Source organism: Pseudophryne corroboree, chromosome 1 (assembly GCF_028390025.1).
Source record: "Pseudophryne corroboree isolate aPseCor3 chromosome 1, aPseCor3.hap2, whole genome shotgun sequence".
NCBI lineage: Eukaryota > Metazoa > Chordata > Amphibia > Anura > Myobatrachidae > Pseudophryne > Pseudophryne corroboree.
Genome location: NC_086444.1, coordinates 135,949,269 through 135,969,758, shown reverse-complemented (window position 1 = coordinate 135,969,758; position 20,490 = coordinate 135,949,269). Strand labels below are relative to the sequence as shown.

Sequence of the window (20,490 nt, the reverse complement as noted above, 5' to 3'; positions counted from 1 at the left end):
GTGGCCAAAATGTAGTGCTCTGATTTCAACAGATTGACCACCCGTGAATCCTTGTTAAGCGAATTAAGGGCTCCATCCACAAGTCCCACATGCCTAGCGGAATCGCTCCGTGTTAGCTCCTCCTTCAATGTCTCCAGCTTCTTCTGCAAAAGCCTGATGAGGGGAATGACCTGACTCAGGCTGGCAGTGTCTGAACTGACTTCACGTGTGGCAAGTTCAAAGGGCATCAGAACCTTGCACAACGTTGAAATCATTCTCCACTGCACTTGAGACAGGTGCATTCCACCTCCTATATCGTGCTCAATTGTATAGGCTTGAATGGCCTTTTGCTGCTCCTCCAACCTCTGAAGCATATAGAGGGTTGAATTCCACCTCGTTACCACTTCTTGCTTCAGATGATGGCAGGGCAGGTTCAGTAGTTTTTGGTGGTGCTCCAGTCTTCTGTACGTGGTGCCTGTACGCCGAAAGTGTCCCGCAATTCTTCTGGCCACCGACAGCATCTCTTGCACGCCCCTGTCGTTTTTTAAAAAATTCTGCACCACCAAATTCAAGGTATGTGCAAAACATGGGACGTGCTGGAATTTGCCCATATTTAATGCACACACAATATTGCTGGCGTTGTCCGATGCCACAAATCCACAGGAGAGTCCAATTGGGGTAAGCCATTCCGCAATGATCTTCCTCAGTTGCCGTAAGAGGTTTTCAGCTGTGTGCGTATTCTGGAAAGCGGTGATACAAAGCGTAGCCTGCCTAGGAAAGAGTTGGCGTTTGCGAGATGCTGCTACTGGTGCCGCCGCTGCTGTTCTTGCGGCGGGAGTCCATACATCTACCCAGTGGGCTGTCACAGTCATATAGTCCTGACCCTGCCCTGCTCCACTTGTCCACATGTGCGTGGTTAAGTGGACATTGGGTACAACTGCATTTTTTAGGACACTGGTGAGTCTTTTTCTGACGTCCGTGTACATTCTCGGTATCGCCTGCCTAGAGAAGTGGAACCTAGATGGTATTTGGTAACGGGGGCACACTGCCTCAATAAATTGTCTAGTTCCCTGTGAACTAACGGCGGATACCGGACGCACGTCTAACACCAACATAGTTGTCAAGACCTCAGTTATCCGCTTTGCAGCAGGATGACTGCTGTGATATTTCATCTTCCTCGCAAAGGACTGTTGGACAGTCAATTGCTTACTGGAAGTAGTACAAGTGGGCTTACGACTTCCCCTCTGGGATGACCATCGACTCCCAGCAGCAACAACAGCAGCGCCAGCAGCAGTAGGCGTTACACGCAAGGATGCATCGGAGGAATCCCAGGCAGGAGAGGACTCGTCAGAATTGCCAGTGACATGGCCTGCAGGACTATTGGCATTCCTGGGGAAGGAGGAAATTGACACTGAGGGAGTTGGTGGGGTGGTTTGCGTGAGCTTGGTTACAAGAGGAAGGGATTTACTGGTCAGTGGACTGCTTCCGCTGTCGGCCAAAGTTTTTGAACTTGTCACTGACTTATTATGAATGCGCTGCAGGTGACGTATAAGGGAGGATGTTCCGAGGTGGTTAACGTCCTTACCCCTACTTATTACAGCTTGACAAAGGGAACACACGGCTTGACAAATGTTGTCCGCATTTCTGGTGAAATACTTCCACACCGAAGAGCTAATTTTTTTGGTATTTTCACCAGGCATGTCAACGGCCATATTCCTCCCACGGACAACAGGTGTCTCCCCGGGTGCCTGACTTAAACAAACCACCTCACCATCAGAATCCTCCTGGTCAATTTCCTCCCCAGCGCCAGCAACACCCATATCCTCCTCATCCTGGTGTACTTCAACACTGACATCTTCAATCTGACTATCAGGAACTGGACTGCGGGTGCTCCTTCCAGCACTTGCAGGGGGCGTGCAAATGGTGGAAGGCGCATGCTCTTCACGTCCAGTGTTGGGAAGGTCAGGCATCGCAACCGACACAATTGGACTCTCCTTGTGGATTTGGGATTTCGAAGAACGCACAGTTCTTTGCGGTGCTACTGCTTTTGCCAGCTTGAGTCTTTTCATTTTTCTAGCGAGAGGCTGAGTGCCTCCATCCTCATGTGAAGCTGAACCACTGGCCATGAACATAGGCCAGGGCCTCAGCCGTTCCTTGCCACTCCGTGTGGTAAATGGCATATTGGCAAGTTTACGCTTCTCCTCCGACAATTTTATTTTAGGTTTTGGAGTCCTTTTTTTACTGATATTTGGTGTTTTGGATTTGACATGCTCTGTACTATGCCATTGGGCATCGGCCTTGGCAGACGACGTTGCTGGCATTTCATCGTCTGGGCCATGACTAGTGGCAGCAGCTTCAGCACGAGGTGGAAGTGGATCTTGATCTTTCCCTAATTTTGGAACCTCAACATTTTTGTTCTCCATATTTTAATAGGCACAACTAAAAGGCACCTCAGGTAAACAATGGAGATGGATGGATACTAGTATACAATTATGGATGGACTGCCGAGTGCCGACACAGAGGTAGCTACAGCCGTGGACTACCGTACTGTACTGTGTCTGCTGCTAATATAGACTGGATGATAATGAGATGTAGTATGTATAAAGAAGAAAGAAAAAAAAAACCACGGGTAGGTGGTATACAATTATGGATGGACTGCCGAGTGCCAACACAGAGGTAGCTACAGCCGTGGACTACCGTACTGTGTCTGCTGCTAATATAGACTGGTTGATAAAGAGATGTAGTATGTATGTATAAAGAAGAAAGAAAAAAAAAACCACGGGTAGGTGGTATACAATTATGGACGGACTGCCGAGTGCCGACACAGAGGTAGCTACAGCCGTGGACTACCGTACTGTGTCTGTTGCTAATATAGACTGGTTGATAAAGAGATGTAGTATGTATGTATAAAGAAGAAAGAAAAAAAAACCACGGGTAGGTGGTATACAATTATGGATGGACTGCCGAGTGCCGACACAGAGGTAGCTACAGCCGTGGACTACCGTACTGTACTGTGTCTGCTGCTAATATAGACTGGATGATAATGAGATGTAGTATGTATAAAGAAGAAAGAAAAAAAAAACCACGGGTAGGTGGTATACAATTATGGATGGACTGCCGAGTGCCGACACAGAGGTAGCTACAGCCGTGGACTACCGTACTGTGTCTGCTGCTAATATAGACTGGTTGATAAAGAGATGTAGTATGTATGTATAAAGAAGAAAGAAAAAAAAACCACGGGTAGGTGGTATACAATTATGGACGGACTGCCGAGTGCCGACACAGAGGTAGCTACAGCCGTGGACTACCGTACTGTGTCTGCTGCTAATATAGACTGGTTGATAAAGAGATGTAGTATGTATGTATAAAGAAGAAAGAAAAAAAAAACCACGGGTAGGTGGTATACAATTATGGATGGACTGCCGAGTGCCGACACAGAGGTAGCTACAGCCGTGGACTACCGTACTGTGTCTGCTGCTAATATAGACTGGTTGATAAAGAGATGTAGTATGTATGTATAAAGAAGAAAGAAAAAAAAACCACGGGTAGGTGGTATACAATTATGGATGGACTGCCGAGTGCCGACACAGAGGTAGCTACAGCCGTGGACTACCGTACTGTACTGTGTCTGCTGCTAATATAGACTGGATGATAATGAGATGTAGTATGTATAAAGAAGAAAGAAAAAAAAAACACGGGTAGGTGGTATACAATTATGGATGGACTGCCGAGTGCCGACACAGAGGTAGCTACAGCCGTGGACTACCGTACTGTGTCTGCTGCTAATATAGACTGGTTGATAATGAGATGTAGTATGTATAAAGAATTAAGAAAAAAAAAACCACGGGTAGGTGGTATACAATTATGGACGGACTGCCGAGTGCCGACACAGAGGTAGCTACAGCCGTGGACTACCGTACTGTACTGTGTCTGCTGCTAATATAGACTGGATGATAATGAGATGTAGTTTGTATAAAGAAGAAAGAAAAAAAAAACCACGGGTAGGTGGTATACAATTATGGATGGACTGCCGAGTGCCGACACAGAGGTAGCTACAGCCGTGAACTACCGTACTGTGTCTGCTGCGACTGGATGATAAATAATGATATAAAAAATATATATATATCACTACTGCAGCCGGACAGGTATATATTATATAATGACGGACCTGCTGGACACTGTCAGCAGAATGAGTTTTTTATTTTATAGAATAAAAAAACACCACACAAGTCACACGACGTGTGTTTAACTTTTACAGGCAGACATTCACAATACAATATAGTATACTATATACTGGTGGTCAGGTCACTGGTCAGTCACACTGGCAGTGGCACTCCTGCAGAAAAAAAGTGTGCACTGTTTAATTTTAATATGTACTCCTGGCTCCTGCTATAACCTAACTGCTCCCCAGTCTCCCCCACAATTAAGCTGTGTGAGCACAGTCAGATATTATACATAGATGATGCAGCAGCACACTGGGCTGAGCACAGATATGGTATGTGACTGAGTCACTGTGTATCGTTTTTTCAGGCAGAGAACAGATTATATTAAATAATATAAAACTGCACTGGTGGTCACTGGTCAGTCACTAGTATAACTAACTAATACTATCAGCAAAATTCTGCACTCTCTGTCTGAGTACTCCTCCTAAGCTCCAGTAAATGAAGTGTCACTGTCTCACTCTGTCACTAGTATAACTAACTAATACTATCAGCAAAATTCTGCACTCTCTGTCTGAGTACTCCTCCTAAGCTCCAGTAAATGAAGTGTCACTGTCTCACTCTCACTCTCCTATCTATTTCTTCTCTAAACGGAGAGGACGCCAGCCACGTCCTCTCACTATCAATCTCAATGCACGTGTAAAATGGCGGCGACGCGCGGCTCCTTATATAGAATCCGAGTCTTGCGATAGAATCCGAGCCTCGCGAGAATCCGACAGCGTCATGATGACGTTCGGGCGCGCTCGGGTTAACCGAGCAAGGCGGGAAGATCCGAGTCGCTCGGATCCGTGTAAAAAAAGCTGAAGTTCGGGCGGGTTCGGATTCCGAGGAACCGAACCCGCTCATCACTATAATAAATATAATAAAAAGTGTGAAATAATGTAGATAATAAATGGTTAACAAAACTGCAAACGTATCTTCATGTGACAGATTGAGGAATTTGTTCATATTTTGATCACAACATACAAGCTTACAGCAAAGCGTAAAGCAATAAATAATAAATTACACATATTGGGGGTAATTCCAAGTTGATCGCAGCAGGAAATTTTTTAGCAGTTGGACAAAACCATGTGTTTGCAGGGGAGACAGATATAACATGTGCAGAGAGAGAAAGATTTGGGTGTGGTGAGTTCAATCTGCAATCTAATTTGCAGTGTAAAAATAAAGCAGCCAGTATTTACCCTGCACAGAAACAAAATAACCCACCCAAATCTAACTCTCTCTGCACATGTTATATCTGCCTCCACTGCAGTGCGCATGGTTTTGCCCAACTGCTAAAAAATATCCTGCTGCGATCAACTTGGAATTACCCCCTTTGTGCTCTCTGGAACCATCAATACCCACATAAACTGAGGAAATAGGGTACACTCACATACATTGTGATATCACAGCCTCCAAACATTCCATGGTGAAAAGCAGAAGTGAGTTAGTGAAGTCAAACACACTTCATGTGCATATATATATACACACACACATATACTGTATGTGTATATATATATATATATATATATATATATATACACACACGCACACACACACACACACACACACACACACACACATATACTGTATGTGTATATATACACACACACACACACACACACACACACACACACACACACACACACACACACACACACACACACACATATATTGTGTCATAGTGTAGATAACTTATGGACACTAGCAAAAAGTTATCATTACTATTCCCAATGTTTCTCTGGGCACCTAACAGTACAGGTTTCAAGGATATCCATGCTTCAGCTCAGGTGGCTTAATTAGTACATTAGTCATTTAGAGTTAAATATACAGTATGTGCTCATTTATGGCTTATTACTAGAAAAGATTTGAACAAACATTTGTTTTTATTTCTTGACAAAAGTACAGTTGATTCTCCCGTAGCTCAATCTTACTAAATGATAGTGAATATCACTTGTTACTCTATTCATGAAGTATCCCATTCATTGTGCTTTAAAGGTGATCTCACCTATCTGTCAGTGATTCCACATAACTGAAGACAACAACTTTTAATTCTTAATAATAAGGTCATTATCTTACCTAAGAGACAACATGTAATCATGTTTATAGGGAAAGTAGTTTCCTGGTTCACTGCAGCAATATTTTAAGTCCACAAATCCGCAGCAGTATATCAAGTCTATAGTGTCTTCTTTCCGCGGGCACCCAAAGCCATCCACAAATGTGTTATTGGAAGTGCGGTAGCTTTCACAAATGTCAGGCAGGTTCCTTGTCATACTGAGATTACAGATGCTTCCAGTGTTGTCTCCCAGTGTCGGGTGCAGCTGGCTTCTCAGGTTCCTGCTACCTTTTCTTCCTCTGAATCCACTGTGTAAGTCTCACAGTCATTATAGCTTTATATACTTTCAGGACTATCTGACTGAATCTCACAACTAGCTTGTTAGTGCCATCTGCTGTTAGCTGTAGCCTCCTGTGCATAGTATGGATGCCATATAGACAGTAATCGTAGTCAAACATTTTCTGGGACCAGAAATCCTGTTCCGGAGCCAGCTGATCTTCAGAGCTCTATATTTTTGCACAGATTTTTTTTTTCAAGCCTTAGGGGGACATTTACTAAGCAGTGATAAGAGCGGAGAAGTGAGCCAGTGGAGAAATTGCCCCATCAACCAATCAGCAGCTCTGTATCATTTTATAGTATGCAAATTATAGATGTTACTTCAGTGCTGATTGGTTGCTCTTGCCAACTTCTCCACTGGCTCACTTATCCGCTCTTATCACTGCTTAGTAAATGTCCCCCTTAGAGTGATAAATTGCATGGTTGTAAAGTACCAACCAATCAGCTCCTAACTGCCATGTTACAGGCTTTGTTTGAAAAATTACAGTTAGGAGCTGATTGGTTGGTACTTTATCACTGTGCAATTTACCACTCTCCAAGACTTGATAAATCTGCCCATTAGTCTTTTAAACCGTGACCCTTTGCAGTAATAACTTGCAGTGTCACTGACCTAGGTTGGGGATGTTGTGAACTCGGGGGTTCTCCCGATGGTAGGGGAGAGGAACCACAGTTGGGTCGGAACAGGGATAGCTTGATATAGGTCTTCCTCATACAGGACTCTGACAGTAAAGCTTGGTGAAAATATTAAAGAACTTTATTGCAGGAAGGGAGCAACACAATGTCACATAGCAGAGAAGGAACGTATGGAGGGAATGTCCAGGACTATAGGAGAACTTGTGAGCAATGTTAAAGATTCCAGGAAAAGAAGTACTTGTGAGTGTTGGTACAAGATAATGGTGACTGAAGAACTTGTGAGTGATGGTTTTAAAGATACTGATGATTTGAAGAACTGGTGAACGGTGGTTAAAGACTCTGATAATTTGAAACACTTGTGAGCGATGGTTGCTGATGATTTGTATGACTTTAGAACGGTGACTAAAGATACTGATGATTTATAGAACTTGTGAGCGGTGGTTAAAGACACTGGTGATTTGTATGATTTGAGAGCGGTGATTAAATACACTGTAGAACTTTGAGAACGGTGGTTAAAGACACTGATGACTTGTAGAATTTGAGAACGGTGTTTAAAGACACAGATGACTTGTAGAATTTGAGAACGGTGTTTAAAGACACATGACTTGTAGAACTTAAGAGCGGTGTTTAAAGACACAGGTGACTTGTAGAACTTGAGAGCGGTGTTTAAAGACACAGATGACTTGCAGAACTTGAGAGCGGTGTTTAAAGACACTGAAGACTTGTAGAACTTGAGAGCGACGTTTAGCCCGCAGCCCAAGCTGACTCCAAGAAGCACTGGTGACAGGATTGCAGAGGAACACACCAGCAGCTGTATACGCTGGAACTGTGCAGCAACTGGCACCTGGAAGCGCCGGAGACACTAGGGTACGACTGCAGAGAGATCCGCCGGGAACAAGAGCACTGGCATCCACTTCAGGGGAAAAGACGATACTCAGGCGCCGAGGCGCTGCCCGGCGTCTGCCTTTGAATCTCCCGCCTCCGCTGGATTGGCGGAACAGTCCGATAACATCACCTGCTCCCCCACGTGATGCCGGGTGTCATGGTGGCGCCCCTGCCCCGGGGAACCGCCGGGAGCCGCGCCAGCCAGGCGCCGGAGCCCGTGGACCATCGAAGGCGGAGGCCGCAACACAGACCAGCAGGCACGCAGAGGTAAGCGCGGTGAACGCCGCCTATGGCGTGTGACACACAGTATTGTTTGTTTTACTAACTTACAGGAGATCTTTCACCCCTTCACATAGACAAGCTGATCTATTTTGCATTCAATGTCATATTTATTATCTAGACCAGGGGTTTCCAAACTTTCCTGAATCATGGTGCCCTACTAGAGTATCATAATTGTTTCACTACACCCTTATGCCAAAAGTTTCTTATTGAGAAATTCAACAAAAATGCATTAAGGAAATTGTTCTTAAGGTGTTTACTTTACACACGGTGAGATTCTTGCTATGCCCGATTTTGACTATGTGATTTCCCTTGAACTCCCCCAGAGCCCAGATAGCACAGATTGTACAGATTTTGACTATCTGATCTGTACTTTCGATTTTGTCTATGTACGATTTTGACTAAGTGCCAATTTTGACTATACTTTGTACTAAATAGTACACTAGATAGTCAAGATTGACTATCTAGCCTTACGATACCGACCCCACGGGAGCACACATCGGGATCAAATCGGTATCGCAAGCTGCCTAACACCTTGAGATTTGCACTAACTTTCCTTAAATTTTGACTATATAGTCAAAATCTTACAGATTTATCTCACCGTGTGTACACACCTTTATGGTGCCCATACACTTATGAGATAATCGGTGCTATCCTTCAATTTCGACCACATCTGTGAGATAAATCGAAGGATTGTATGCACATTTTAGGTACCTTGAGACGCGATGCGCTGGCACGCCGGTCGAATATCGCGTCTCAAGATGTTATGTGCTGCACTTAATATTTCTCGCATCGCAGTGTGATCGCATGTGGTTTTAAACCCACATGAGATGTATCGCAGTGCGATGGGCACCCGCCAGAGGCCGCTCGCATGATCGCATGGTAATCACTTTGGCAATTCAGGTGCGATGCCCCGCGATGTTGCGTCACGGGGCATCGCACAAGTGTATGGGCAGCTTTACTGTAGACACTGTTAATAAATAAATAATAAATAAATAAAATAATACTGTACCTGTCATCCTTATGTTCAGCTTTGCGGTAGACAGGAGTAGATTACGCTTCTGTTTGTCAGCATATTTTATGATTGTCAGCAACTAGCACAATGACCAGAATAAATTTGATTTGATCATGGACCACCAACCCTTGCAAGTGCACCGAGGCACCTCAGGGTGCCACAGCACCCAGAATGGGAACCACTAATCTAGACTCATCATTTTCTGAAATTGAAAAATTCATACCCATGTCCCATGAAATTATGTTCATAAATATCATATTGAAGGTGACAAAGAATCCTCTCCTTCCTCAACTCACCCCCATGCAGCAGATTGTGTATGATGCCGGCACATGCTTTTGTATCATGTACTCATACAAAAATGAATGAATATAGCACAGAATGAAAGGCGCCAAAAGCCCGGGCACAATTACCGATAGCAAGATATGTGGGGCGTCACTGAATAATGCTTACAGATGGTATTCAGGGCCAGCTCTCCCGGGTGACTCCCTCAGCTCCAGCAGAGGGCGCCCAGAGAATCTCCTGGCTAGGAATGGGACTTGGAAAGCCGACATTGGTGTTACTGACGTTTTAAACAGTGGATCATCGATATCGCTGGCAATGAATTATTGGGTGAAAAATGTCCGTGTTTGCCACTGAAACCATCGGTAGTGTTCGTGCTTCCCAGGTGCAACCTGGCTTGAGACCTCTTTCAGACGTGCGGCCCGACCCAGGATATTGCCGGGTTGGTGACGTCACCGCTGACGCTACAGGAGACGGCACTTGGAGATGATCATCTCCAAGCGCCGCCTCCTCCTATACAGAGAACAAGTGCCGTGTCGTCTTGAGCCAGCTTACCCTTTCACCTTGACCCAGCTTACCCGTTCGACCTGGGATGAAATGCCGGAACGCTTGACCCAGGATATTTCTTTAGGACCCTTTCAGACTAGGCAAAATCCCGGGTTGATGCGCGTTCACATGCAATAACCGGGGAAATTTTTGCTAGTGTGAAAGGGGTATTAATGATGATGTTAATGCTGCTCTGAAGCTTTAACAGTATAGAATTATGGCATACAGATATAGGATTGCTTAAACCCATATCAAGATATATCATATCAAGCTTTGGAGATAGATAGACTAGAGAGGCTGCGCAAAGCACCCATCAGAATCTGTAATTTATTTAGTATGGTCTTTGAAATGACAGTTGGAAGCTGCACTTTTTCTCTCTCCAAGTCTTGATACATCTTATTGTTCGCAACTTCCTGACTTGACAATAAGCAGTGAGTGTGGTGAGATGAGCCAATCAGCAGACAGTCACAGAGCATTGGAACATGGCCATCGCTGGTATGCAAAGATAGCAAACTCACCATTGATGGTAAAACGTTCAAGCATTAGGACCAAAACATTGATTATTTCAATATTTCATCATTCGATTCCCATCCCTAATCCTGGCAGCTCAGTAGGGTCAGCAACAGAAATCTTGGGGCCCAGTACAGTGATATCTCTGGCACCCCTCAGATTATATATAACCCACTCTAAACATGGGGAAAGACTAATCTGCGCTGCACTCCCCAGTACCTAAACCCTCACACCGCACAGCAGGTACCATGCAGCCCTCACACCCCACCAGAAGAGGCCGGCGCAGGGCACGGTAATCCTGGCCAGGGGAGCTGCTATGTCCCATAACTGAGCTGGGCTGGGAAAAGCGGGTGCACACTCGTGCCGCACAGTCACTGTGTGTGACATTGTCCTGTCACTCCGCCTACAGCTTGCTACCCTATTTGACGACTTCCATCACTGCCGGCTACTAAGTGGTGTATCCTTCGGGCCCCTCTTAGTCTTGGGGCCCGGTACAGGTGTCCCCTTTGACCCCCCCCCCCCCCCTGTCGCCGGCCCTGCAGTTCAGCACTTATCTTTTACATGATCAGGTTTTGAATCTAATTAATATCACATCATATAAAATGACATTAATTTTTCACTTTCATATCACCACACTGTAGTAAACTAGAGACTGCTACAAAAGCCTCACCATACATGTTATCTCTCTGTAATTTAAGAAGAGTGCTATCATGCCATCTTGTGGTCAAAACCATAAGTACAATAGATACATATTTTTTTTTTAAATCAAGTTTTTCAATTTGAAATTAAAATCATTGTATCATAAGAGTGTGTCCGAAAAAGGGGTCTGTAACCGAAATTGGGACAGGTGGGAGGTATTCAAATCTGTAATGACACTGGCTTGGAACGCAATCCACTGTATGGTAATAACACCTTCTCCAATGGTCAGATGCCCAAAGCACCTTTTGGAGCAGATATGGAGGAAAGAGTAGAAATGTGCTGCTCTTTCCTTCAGACCGGCCTTTAGAGATGTGCACTTGAAATTTTTCAGGTTTTGGGTTTTGGTTTTGGGTTCGGTTCCGCGGCCGTGTTTTGGGTTCGACCGCGTTTTGGCAAAACCTCACCGAATTTTTTTTGTTGGATTCGGGTGTGTTTTGGATTCGGGTGTTTTTTTCAAAAAACCCTAAAAAACAGCTTAAATCATAGAATTTGGGGGTCATTTTGATCCCAAAGTATTATTAACCTCAAAAACCATAATTTCCACTCATTTTCAGTCTATTCTGAATACCTCACACCTCACAATATTATTTTTAGTCCTAAAATTTGCACCGAGGTCGCTGGATGACTAAGCTAAGCGACCCTAGTGGCCGACACAAACACCTGGCCCATCTAGGAGTGGCACTGCAGTGTCACGCAGGATGGCCCTTCCAAAAAACACTCCCCAAACAGCACATGACGCAAAGAAAAAAAGAGGCGCAATGAGGTAGCTGTGTGAGTAAGCTAAGCGACCCTAGTGGCCGACACAAACACCTGGCCCATCTAGGAGTGGCACTGCAGTGTCACGCAGGATGGCCCTTCCAAAAAACACTCCCCAAACAGCACATGACGCAAAGAAAAAAAGAGGCGCAATGAGGTAGCTGTGTGAGTAAGCTAAGCGACCCTAGTGGCCGACACAAACACCTGGCCCATCTAGGAGTGGCACTGCAGTGTCACGCAGGATGGCCCTTCCAAAAAATACTCCCCAAACAGCACATGACGCAAAGAAAAAAAGAGGCGCAATGAGGTAGCTGTGTGAGTAAGCTAAGCGACCCTAGTGGCCGACACAAACACCTGGCCCATCTAGGAGTGGCACTGCAGTGTCACGCAGGATGGCCCTTCCAAAAAACACTCCCCAAACAGCACATGACGCAAAGAAAAAAAGAGGCGCAATGAGGTAGCTGTGTGAGTAAGCTAAGCGACCCTAGTGGCCGACACAAACACCTGGCCCATCTAGGAGTGGCACTGCAGTGTCACGCAGGATGGCCCTTCCAAAAAACACTCCCCAAACAGCACATGACGCAAAGAAAAAAAGAGGCGCAATGAGGTAGCTGTGTGAGTAAGCTAAGCGACCCTAGTGGCCGACACAAACACCTGGCCCATCTAGGAGTGGCACTGCAGTGTCACGCAGGATGGCCCTTCCAAAAAACACTCCCCAAACAGCACATGACGCAAAGAAAAAAAGAGGCGCAATGAGGTAGCTGTGTGAGTAAGATAAGCGACCCTAGTGGCCGACACAAACACCTGGCCCATCTAGGAGTGGCACTGCAGTGTCACGCAGGATGGCCCTTCCAAAAAACACTCCCCAAACAGCACATGACGCAAAGAAAAAAAGAGGCGCAATGAGGTAGCTGTGTGAGTAAGCTAAGCGACCCTAGTGGCTGACACAAACACCTGGCCCATCTAGGAGTGGCACTGCAGTGTCACGCAGGATGGCCCTTCCAAAAAACACTCCCCAAACAGCACATGACGCAAAGAAAAATGAAAGAAAAAAGAGGTGCAAGATGGAATTGTCCTTGGGCCCTCCCACCCACCCTTATGTTGTATAAACAGGACATGCACACTTTAACCAACCCATCATTTCAGTGACAGGGTCTGCCACACGACTGTGACTGAAATGACGGGTTGGTTTGGACCCCCACCAAAAAAGAAGCATTTAATCTCTCCTTGCACAAACTGGCTCTACAGAGGCAAGATGTCCACCTCATCATCATCCTCCGATATATCACCGTGTACATCCCCCTCCTCACAGATTATCAATTGGTCCCCACTGGAATCCACCATCTCAGCTCCCTGTGTACTTTGTGGAGGCAATTGCTGCTGGTCAATGTCTCCACGGAGGAAGTGATTATAATTCATTTTAATGAACATCATCTTCTCCACATTTTCTGGAAGTAACCTCGTACGCCGATTGCTGACAAGGTGAGCGGCGGCACTAAATACTCTTTCGGAGTACACACTTGTGGGAGGGCAACTTAGGTAGAATAAAGCCAGTTTGTGCAAGGGCCTCCAAATTGCCTCTTTTTCCTGCCAGTATAAGTACGGACTGTCTGACGTGCCTACTTGGATGCGGTCACTCATATAATCCTCCACCATTCTTTCAATGGGGAGAGAATCATATGCAGTGACAGTAGACGACATGTCCGTAATCGTTGTCAGGTCCTTCAGTCCGGACCAGATGTCAGCATCAGCAGTCACTCCAGACTGCCCTGCATCACCGCCAGCGGGTGGGCTCGGAATTCTGAGCCTTTTCCTCGCACCCCCAGTTGCGGGAGAATGTGAAGGAGGAGATGTTGACAGGTCGCGTTCCGCTTGACTTGACAATTTTCTCACCAGCAGGTCTTTGAACCCCAGCAGACTTGTGTCTGCCGGAAAGAGAGATCCAAGGTAGGTTTTAAATCTAGGATCGAGCACGGTGGCCAAAATGTAGTGATCTGATTTCAACAGATTGACCACCCGTGAATCCTTGTTAAGCGAATTAAGGGCTCCATCCACAAGTCCCACATGCCTAGCGGAATCGCTCCGTGTTAGCTCCTCCTTCAATGTCTCCAGCTTCTTCTGCAAAAGCCTGATGAGTGGAATGACCTGAATCAGGCTGGCAGTGTCTGAACTGACTTCAAGTGTGGCAAGTTCAAAGGGCAGCAGAACCTTGCACAACGTTGAAATCATTCTCCACTGCGCTTGAGACAGGTGCATTCCACCTCCTATATCGTGCTGAATTGTATAGGCTTGAATGGCCTTTTGCTGCTCCTCCAACCTCTGAAGCATATATAGGGTTGAATTCCACCTCGTTACCACTTCTTGCTTCAGATGATGGCAGGGCAGGTTCAGGCGTTTTTGGTGTTGCTCCAGTCTTCTGTACGTGGTGCCTGTACGCCGAAAGTGTCCCGCAATTCTTCTGGCCACCGACAGCATCTCTTGCACGCCCCTGTCGTTTTTTAAAAAATTCTGCACCACCAAATTCAAGGTATGTGCAAAACATGGGACGTGCTGGAATTTGCCCATATTTAATGCACACACAATATTGCTGGCGTTGTCCGATGCCACAAATCCACAGGAGAGTCCAATTGGGGTAAGCCATTCCGCGATGATCTTCCTCAGTTGCCGTAAGAGGTTTTCAGCTGTGTGCGTATTCTGGAAACCGGTGATACAAAGCGTAGCCTGCCTAGGAAAGAGTTGGCGTTTGCGAGATGCTGCTACTGGTGCCGCCGCTGCTGTTCTTGCGGCGGGAGTCCATACATCTACCCAGTGGGCTGTCACAGTCATATAGTCCTGACCCTGCCCTGCTCCACTTGTCCACATGTCCGTGGTTAAGTGGACATTGGGTACAACTGCATTTTTTAGGACACTGGTGAGTCTTTTTCTGACGTCCGTGTACATTCTCGGTATCGCCTGCCTAGAGAAGTGGCACCTAGATGGTATTTGGTAACGGGGGCACACTACCTCAAGAAATTGTCTAGTTCCCTGTGAACTAACGGCGGATACCGGACGCACGTCTAACACCAACATAGTTGTCAAGGCCTCAGTTATCCGCTTTGCAACAGGATGACTGCTGTGATATTTCATCTTCCTCGCAAAGGACTGTTGGACAGTCAATTGCTTGGTGGAAGTAGTAAAAGTGGGCTTACGACTTCCCCTCTGGGATGACCATCGACTCCCAGCAGCAACAACAGCAGCGCCAGCAGCAGTAGGCGTTACACGCAAGGATGCATCGGAGGAATCCCAGGCAGGAGAGGACTCGTCAGAATTGCCAGTGGCATGGCCTGCAGGACTATTGGCATTCCTGGGGAAGGAGGAAATTGACACTGAGGGAGTTGGTGGGGTGGTTTGCGTGAGCTTGGTTACAAGAGGAAGGGATTTACTGGTCAGTGGACTGCTTCCGCTGTCGCCCAAAGTTTTTGAACTTGTCACTGACTTATTATGAATGCGCTGCAGGTGACGTATAAGGGAGGATGTTCCGAGGTGGTTAACGTCCTTACCCCTACTTATTACAGCTTGACAAAGGCAACACACGGCTTGACAAATGTTGTCCGCATTTCTGTTGAAATACTTCCACACCGAAGAGCTGATTTTTTTGGTATTTTCACCAGGCATGTCAACGGCCATATTCCTCCCACGGACAACAGGTGTCTCCCCGGGTGCCTGACTTAAACAAACCACCTCACCATCAGAATCCTCCTTGTCAATTTCCTCCCCAGCGCCAGCAACACCCATATCCTCCTCATCCTGGTGTACTTCAACACTGACATCTTCAATCTATCAGGAACTGGACTGCGGGTGCTCCTTCCAGCACTTGCAGGGGGCGTGCAAATGGTGGAAGGCGCATGCTCTTCACGTCCAGTGTTGGGAAGGTCAGGCATCGCAACCGACACAATGGGGAATTCCCCCAGTCGGCCCGGGCCCCGCTCCCGGTGTGGGAATTCCTTATTTTCCTGCCAGTGTCACAGCGCTCCCTCCAGTGCCGGCGCTGCTACCGCACACACAGGGCGGCCAGGTGACAGACAGCAGGTCACCCGCCAGCCTCGGCTCTCTCCCTACTGTCAGGGTCTACTGTCAGCGTGCCCTTTCATGCTCTCCCCCCGGCACATGGGCTGCTGTCACCCGATGTACATACAGCGGTACAGGACAGGCACAGAGCCTTATTCTATACTCTGCAAGAAGGAGCTTCTGTGCATGCAGGGTAGTAAACGAATGAGAAGATGGGTCAGATCTCTGCATTTAAGGTCATCCAACTACGAGGATAAGAACTTTCCACCTCGGAGAAGGTAAAGAAGAACCAAGCGACTTAAGACACCTCTACATGCGGGACATACCACGACTCCTTGTGAGTACGGTATGCATTGAGTCTCCCTACATCCAGCACTTCCGCTTTGTATAAGAACTAAAAGAGACTATAATTTAGTCATAGACTTATCCATTGGGAACCTATCATTTATTGCATTACTGTTTATTGTTGTTGGATGAGCGCAGAAGGGATCCCTTATTTTCTTGTGCATTGTGTTACAGGGTGATTGAGTGATCATCTGTTGGTATCCCTACTGCAGCTCTCTGAGGCGCAGCAGTCCTCTACCTCCCCTTTCCTAAAGTAAGCTACTAGTATCAAGAAGATAGAAAAAAAAAATAAACCACGGGTAGGTGGTATACAATTATGGATGGACGAGCGACTGCCGACACAGAGGTAGCTACAGCCGTGGACTACCGTACTGTGTCTGCTGCTAATATAGACTGGATGATAATGAGATAAAATTAAAAAATATATATATATATATATCACACTAGTACTGCAGCCGGACAGGTATATATTATGTAATGACGGACCTGCTGGACACTGTCTGTCAGCACTGCAGACTCCTAAAGCAAGCTACTAGTATCAAGAAGATAGAAAAAAAAATAAACCACGGGTAGGTGGTATACAATTATGGATGGACGAGCGACTGCCGACACAGAGGTAGCTACAGCCGTGGACTACCGTACTGTGTCTGCTGCTAATATAGACTGGATGATAATGAGATAAAATTAAAATATATATATATATCACACTAGTACTGCAGCCGGACAGGTATATATTATGTAATGACGGACCTGCTGGACACTGTCTGCAGAATGCGTTTATAAAACACCACACGACGAGTGTTTAACTTTTTCAGGCAGACAATCACAATATACTGGTGGTCAGCAGACAATCACAATACTGGTGGTCAGTGGTCACTGGTCAGTCACACTGGCAGTGGCACTCTGGCAGCAAAAGTGTGCACTGTACTTAAAATATGTACTCCTGCTATAACTGCTCCCCAGTCTCCCCCACAATTAAGCTGTGTGAGCACTGCAGTGAGCACTCAGCAGTCAGATAATGATATACAGTATATGATGCAGCACACTGGGCTGAGCACAGATATGGTATGTGACTGTGTCACACTGTGTATCGTTTTTTTTCAGGCAGAGAACGGATTCATTAAACTGGTGGCACTGGTCACTGCCATTGGTCACACTATCAGCAGCAAGTAGTACTCCTCCTATATTATGCTCCCCAAAATTTGTGTCTCTCTCTCTCTAGTACTATTAGTCACTCTAAACGGAGAGGACGCCAGCCACGTCCTCTCCCTATCAATCTCAATGCACGTGTGAAAAATGGCGGCGACGCGCGGCTCCTTATATAGAATCCGAGTCTCGCGATAGAATCCGAGCCTCGCGAGAATCCGACAGCGGGATGATGACGTTCGGGCGCGCTCGGGTTAACCGAGCAAGGCGGGAGGATCCGAGCCTGCTCGGCCCCGTGTAAAAAAAGCTGAAGTTCGGCGGGTTCGGATTCAGAGAAACCGAACCCGCTCATCTCTACTTTTAATCCCCTTAAAATATTTTCTTTATAACCAAAGCATACAGAAAATTGTGTAGAACAGACACCAGGCATGATTTCTTTCACACAGACCAGGGCTAGTACAATGAAAGCTTTATGTACACTTGGTTACTTTTGAAAATGCATTCAGGGAGACTATGTAAGCAACATCTTATGAATGTGGTGTTACAGTGGACATGTACTGCTGCGCTTGAGCATTGATAGTCAGTAAGTGTTACTTGTTGGCTAAAAAACACCGATACTTTTCAGGGATTGGTTATGTGTTGTGCTCTACTCACATGTGAATGTATGTATATGTATGACTTCTTTTTTGTCCAAGTATGTAAAAGCTACAAATCGGGGCAATCGGGGAGATTTCTAGACTCTTCAGGGAGTCAGGGAGATTGCTGTTATTTCAGGGAGTCCCTCTGACATTCAGGGAGAGCTGACAAGTATATATGCCTTATTACCCCTTTAATTTAGATTTTATCATATCCACAATGATATCACACTTGTATTTTCCTCCAGTGTCTAGGCCAGTGACAGACAACTTCCATGGGCTGCCTATCTCTGCCCTCTAACCTCAAACAAGGGTGCACATTACCTTTGAAATAGATACCTATCTGTAATAATACATCAACAGGCCTTTTAAATGAGCATTACAAGCACACGCTATAACACATAAAATATGACTACATAGCAGAGATGGGGGCTGCACATGGAGGCTCGGTGGGGCCACCTGTTGCCCATCACTGGTCTAGGCCATGTCCACAGCACACTACTGTATATTATAGGGGTGGGCAAAATACGGCCCGCGGGCCGGATGCGGCCCGCAAACCGATCCTGACCGGCCCACTGCTTCCCACCAGCATGCAATGACAAGCGGCCCGACTGACTGAGCTGCTTGTCATTGCTCTGCAGTACTCCAAGCTGCCGGCGCCTGTCTCCTCCCCTGCTGCTGCTGCACGGCGCCTGACACACATCCTCCAGAATCCCCATTGGCAAAGGCAGCGATCAGACAAAAAGGGGGCGGAGCTATGCGAAGATGAGGGGGCGGGGCTACGCGGGACTTTAGGGGGCGGGGCTACAAAAGCCACTGCTAGAGATCCATCCTTCCTGCCACTGCCAGCCAGACACAGATCAGTAAGTTAATGGAAAAAGTGAGGGAAAGAAAGTGTATGTGTGTGTGTGTGTGTGTGTGTGTGTGTGTGTGTGTGTGTGTGTGTGTGTGTGTGTGTGTATGAGAGAGTGTGTGTGTGTATATGTTTGTGTGTGCGGGCAGTGGCGTCAGACTGTTTTTAGGTTAGGGGGGAGATCTTTAATGCTTGCTGTACCACCCCCAACCCCCCCCCTCCACTGGATTCTTTCACCGTATCACCCCCCATGTTCTGTCACTAAGTCACCCCCCCCCCGTGTTGTTACCGTGTCACCTCCCGTGTTCTGTCACCGTGTCCTGTCACCCCCGTGTTCTGTCACCGTGACACCCCCCCACGTTCTGTTACTGTGTCACCCCCGTGTTCCTCCACTGAGTCAGCCCCCCCATGTTCTGTCACGGTGTCATCCCCCCCCCGTGTTCTGTCACTGTGTCACCCCTGTGTTCTGTCACTAAGTCACCCCACCGTGTTGTTACCGTGTCACCTCCCATGTTCTGTCACTGTGTCACCCCCCCGTGTTCTGTCACTGTGTCACACCCCCGTGTTCTGTCACTGTGTCACACCCCCGTGTTCTGTCACTGTGTCACCCCCCGTGTTCTGTCACTGTCAGCCCCCGTGTGTTCTGTCACTGTCACCCCCCCGTGTTCTGTCACTGTCACCACCCCGTGTTCTGTCACTGTGTCACACCCCCCGTGTTCTGTCACTGTGTCACCCCCCGTGTTCTGTCACTGTGTCACCCCCCGTGTTCTGTCACTGTCACCCCCCCGTGTTCTGTCACTGTCACCACCCCTGTGTTCTGTCACTGTCACCACCCCCGTGTTCTGTCACCGTGTCACCCCCCCGTGTTCTGTCACCGTGTCACCCCCCTGTGTTCTGTCACTAAGTCACCCCGCCGTGTTGTTACCGTGTCACCTCCCGTGTTCTGTCACCGTGTCCTGTCACCCCCGTGTTCTGTCACCGTGACACCCCCCCCACGTTCTGTTACTGTGTCACCCCCGTGTTCTGCCACTGAGTCAGCCCCCCCCATGTTCTGTCACGGTGTCATCCCCCCCCCCTCGTGTTCTGTCACTGTGTCACCCCTGTGTTCTGTCACTAAGTCACCCCACCGTGTTGTTACCGTGTCACCTCCCATGTTCTGTCACTGTGTCACCACCCCCCGTGTTCTGTCACTGTGTCACCCCCGTGTTCTGCCACTGAGTCAGCCCCCCCATGTTCTGTCACGGGGTCACCCCCCCCCGTGTTCTGTCACTGTGTCACCCCTGTGTTCTGTC

The 20,490-nt window shown here is 47.0% G+C and overlaps 1 protein-coding gene across 1 annotated transcript in view; it reads right to left on the bottom strand.

The window, feature by feature from the left end:
• The window catches only part of SHISAL2B (shisa like 2B), a 189,472-nt gene extending 182,913 nt beyond the window's left edge, over positions 1–6,559 (bottom strand). Inside the window, exon 1 of the mRNA XM_063963129.1 lies at positions 6,258–6,559. Coding sequence (XP_063819199.1) covers positions 6,258–6,451 — 194 coding nt within the window. The 5' untranslated portion in view covers positions 6,452–6,559. The remainder of the gene's footprint in view (positions 1–6,257) is intronic.
• Positions 6,560–20,490: the final 13,931 nt, after the last annotated feature.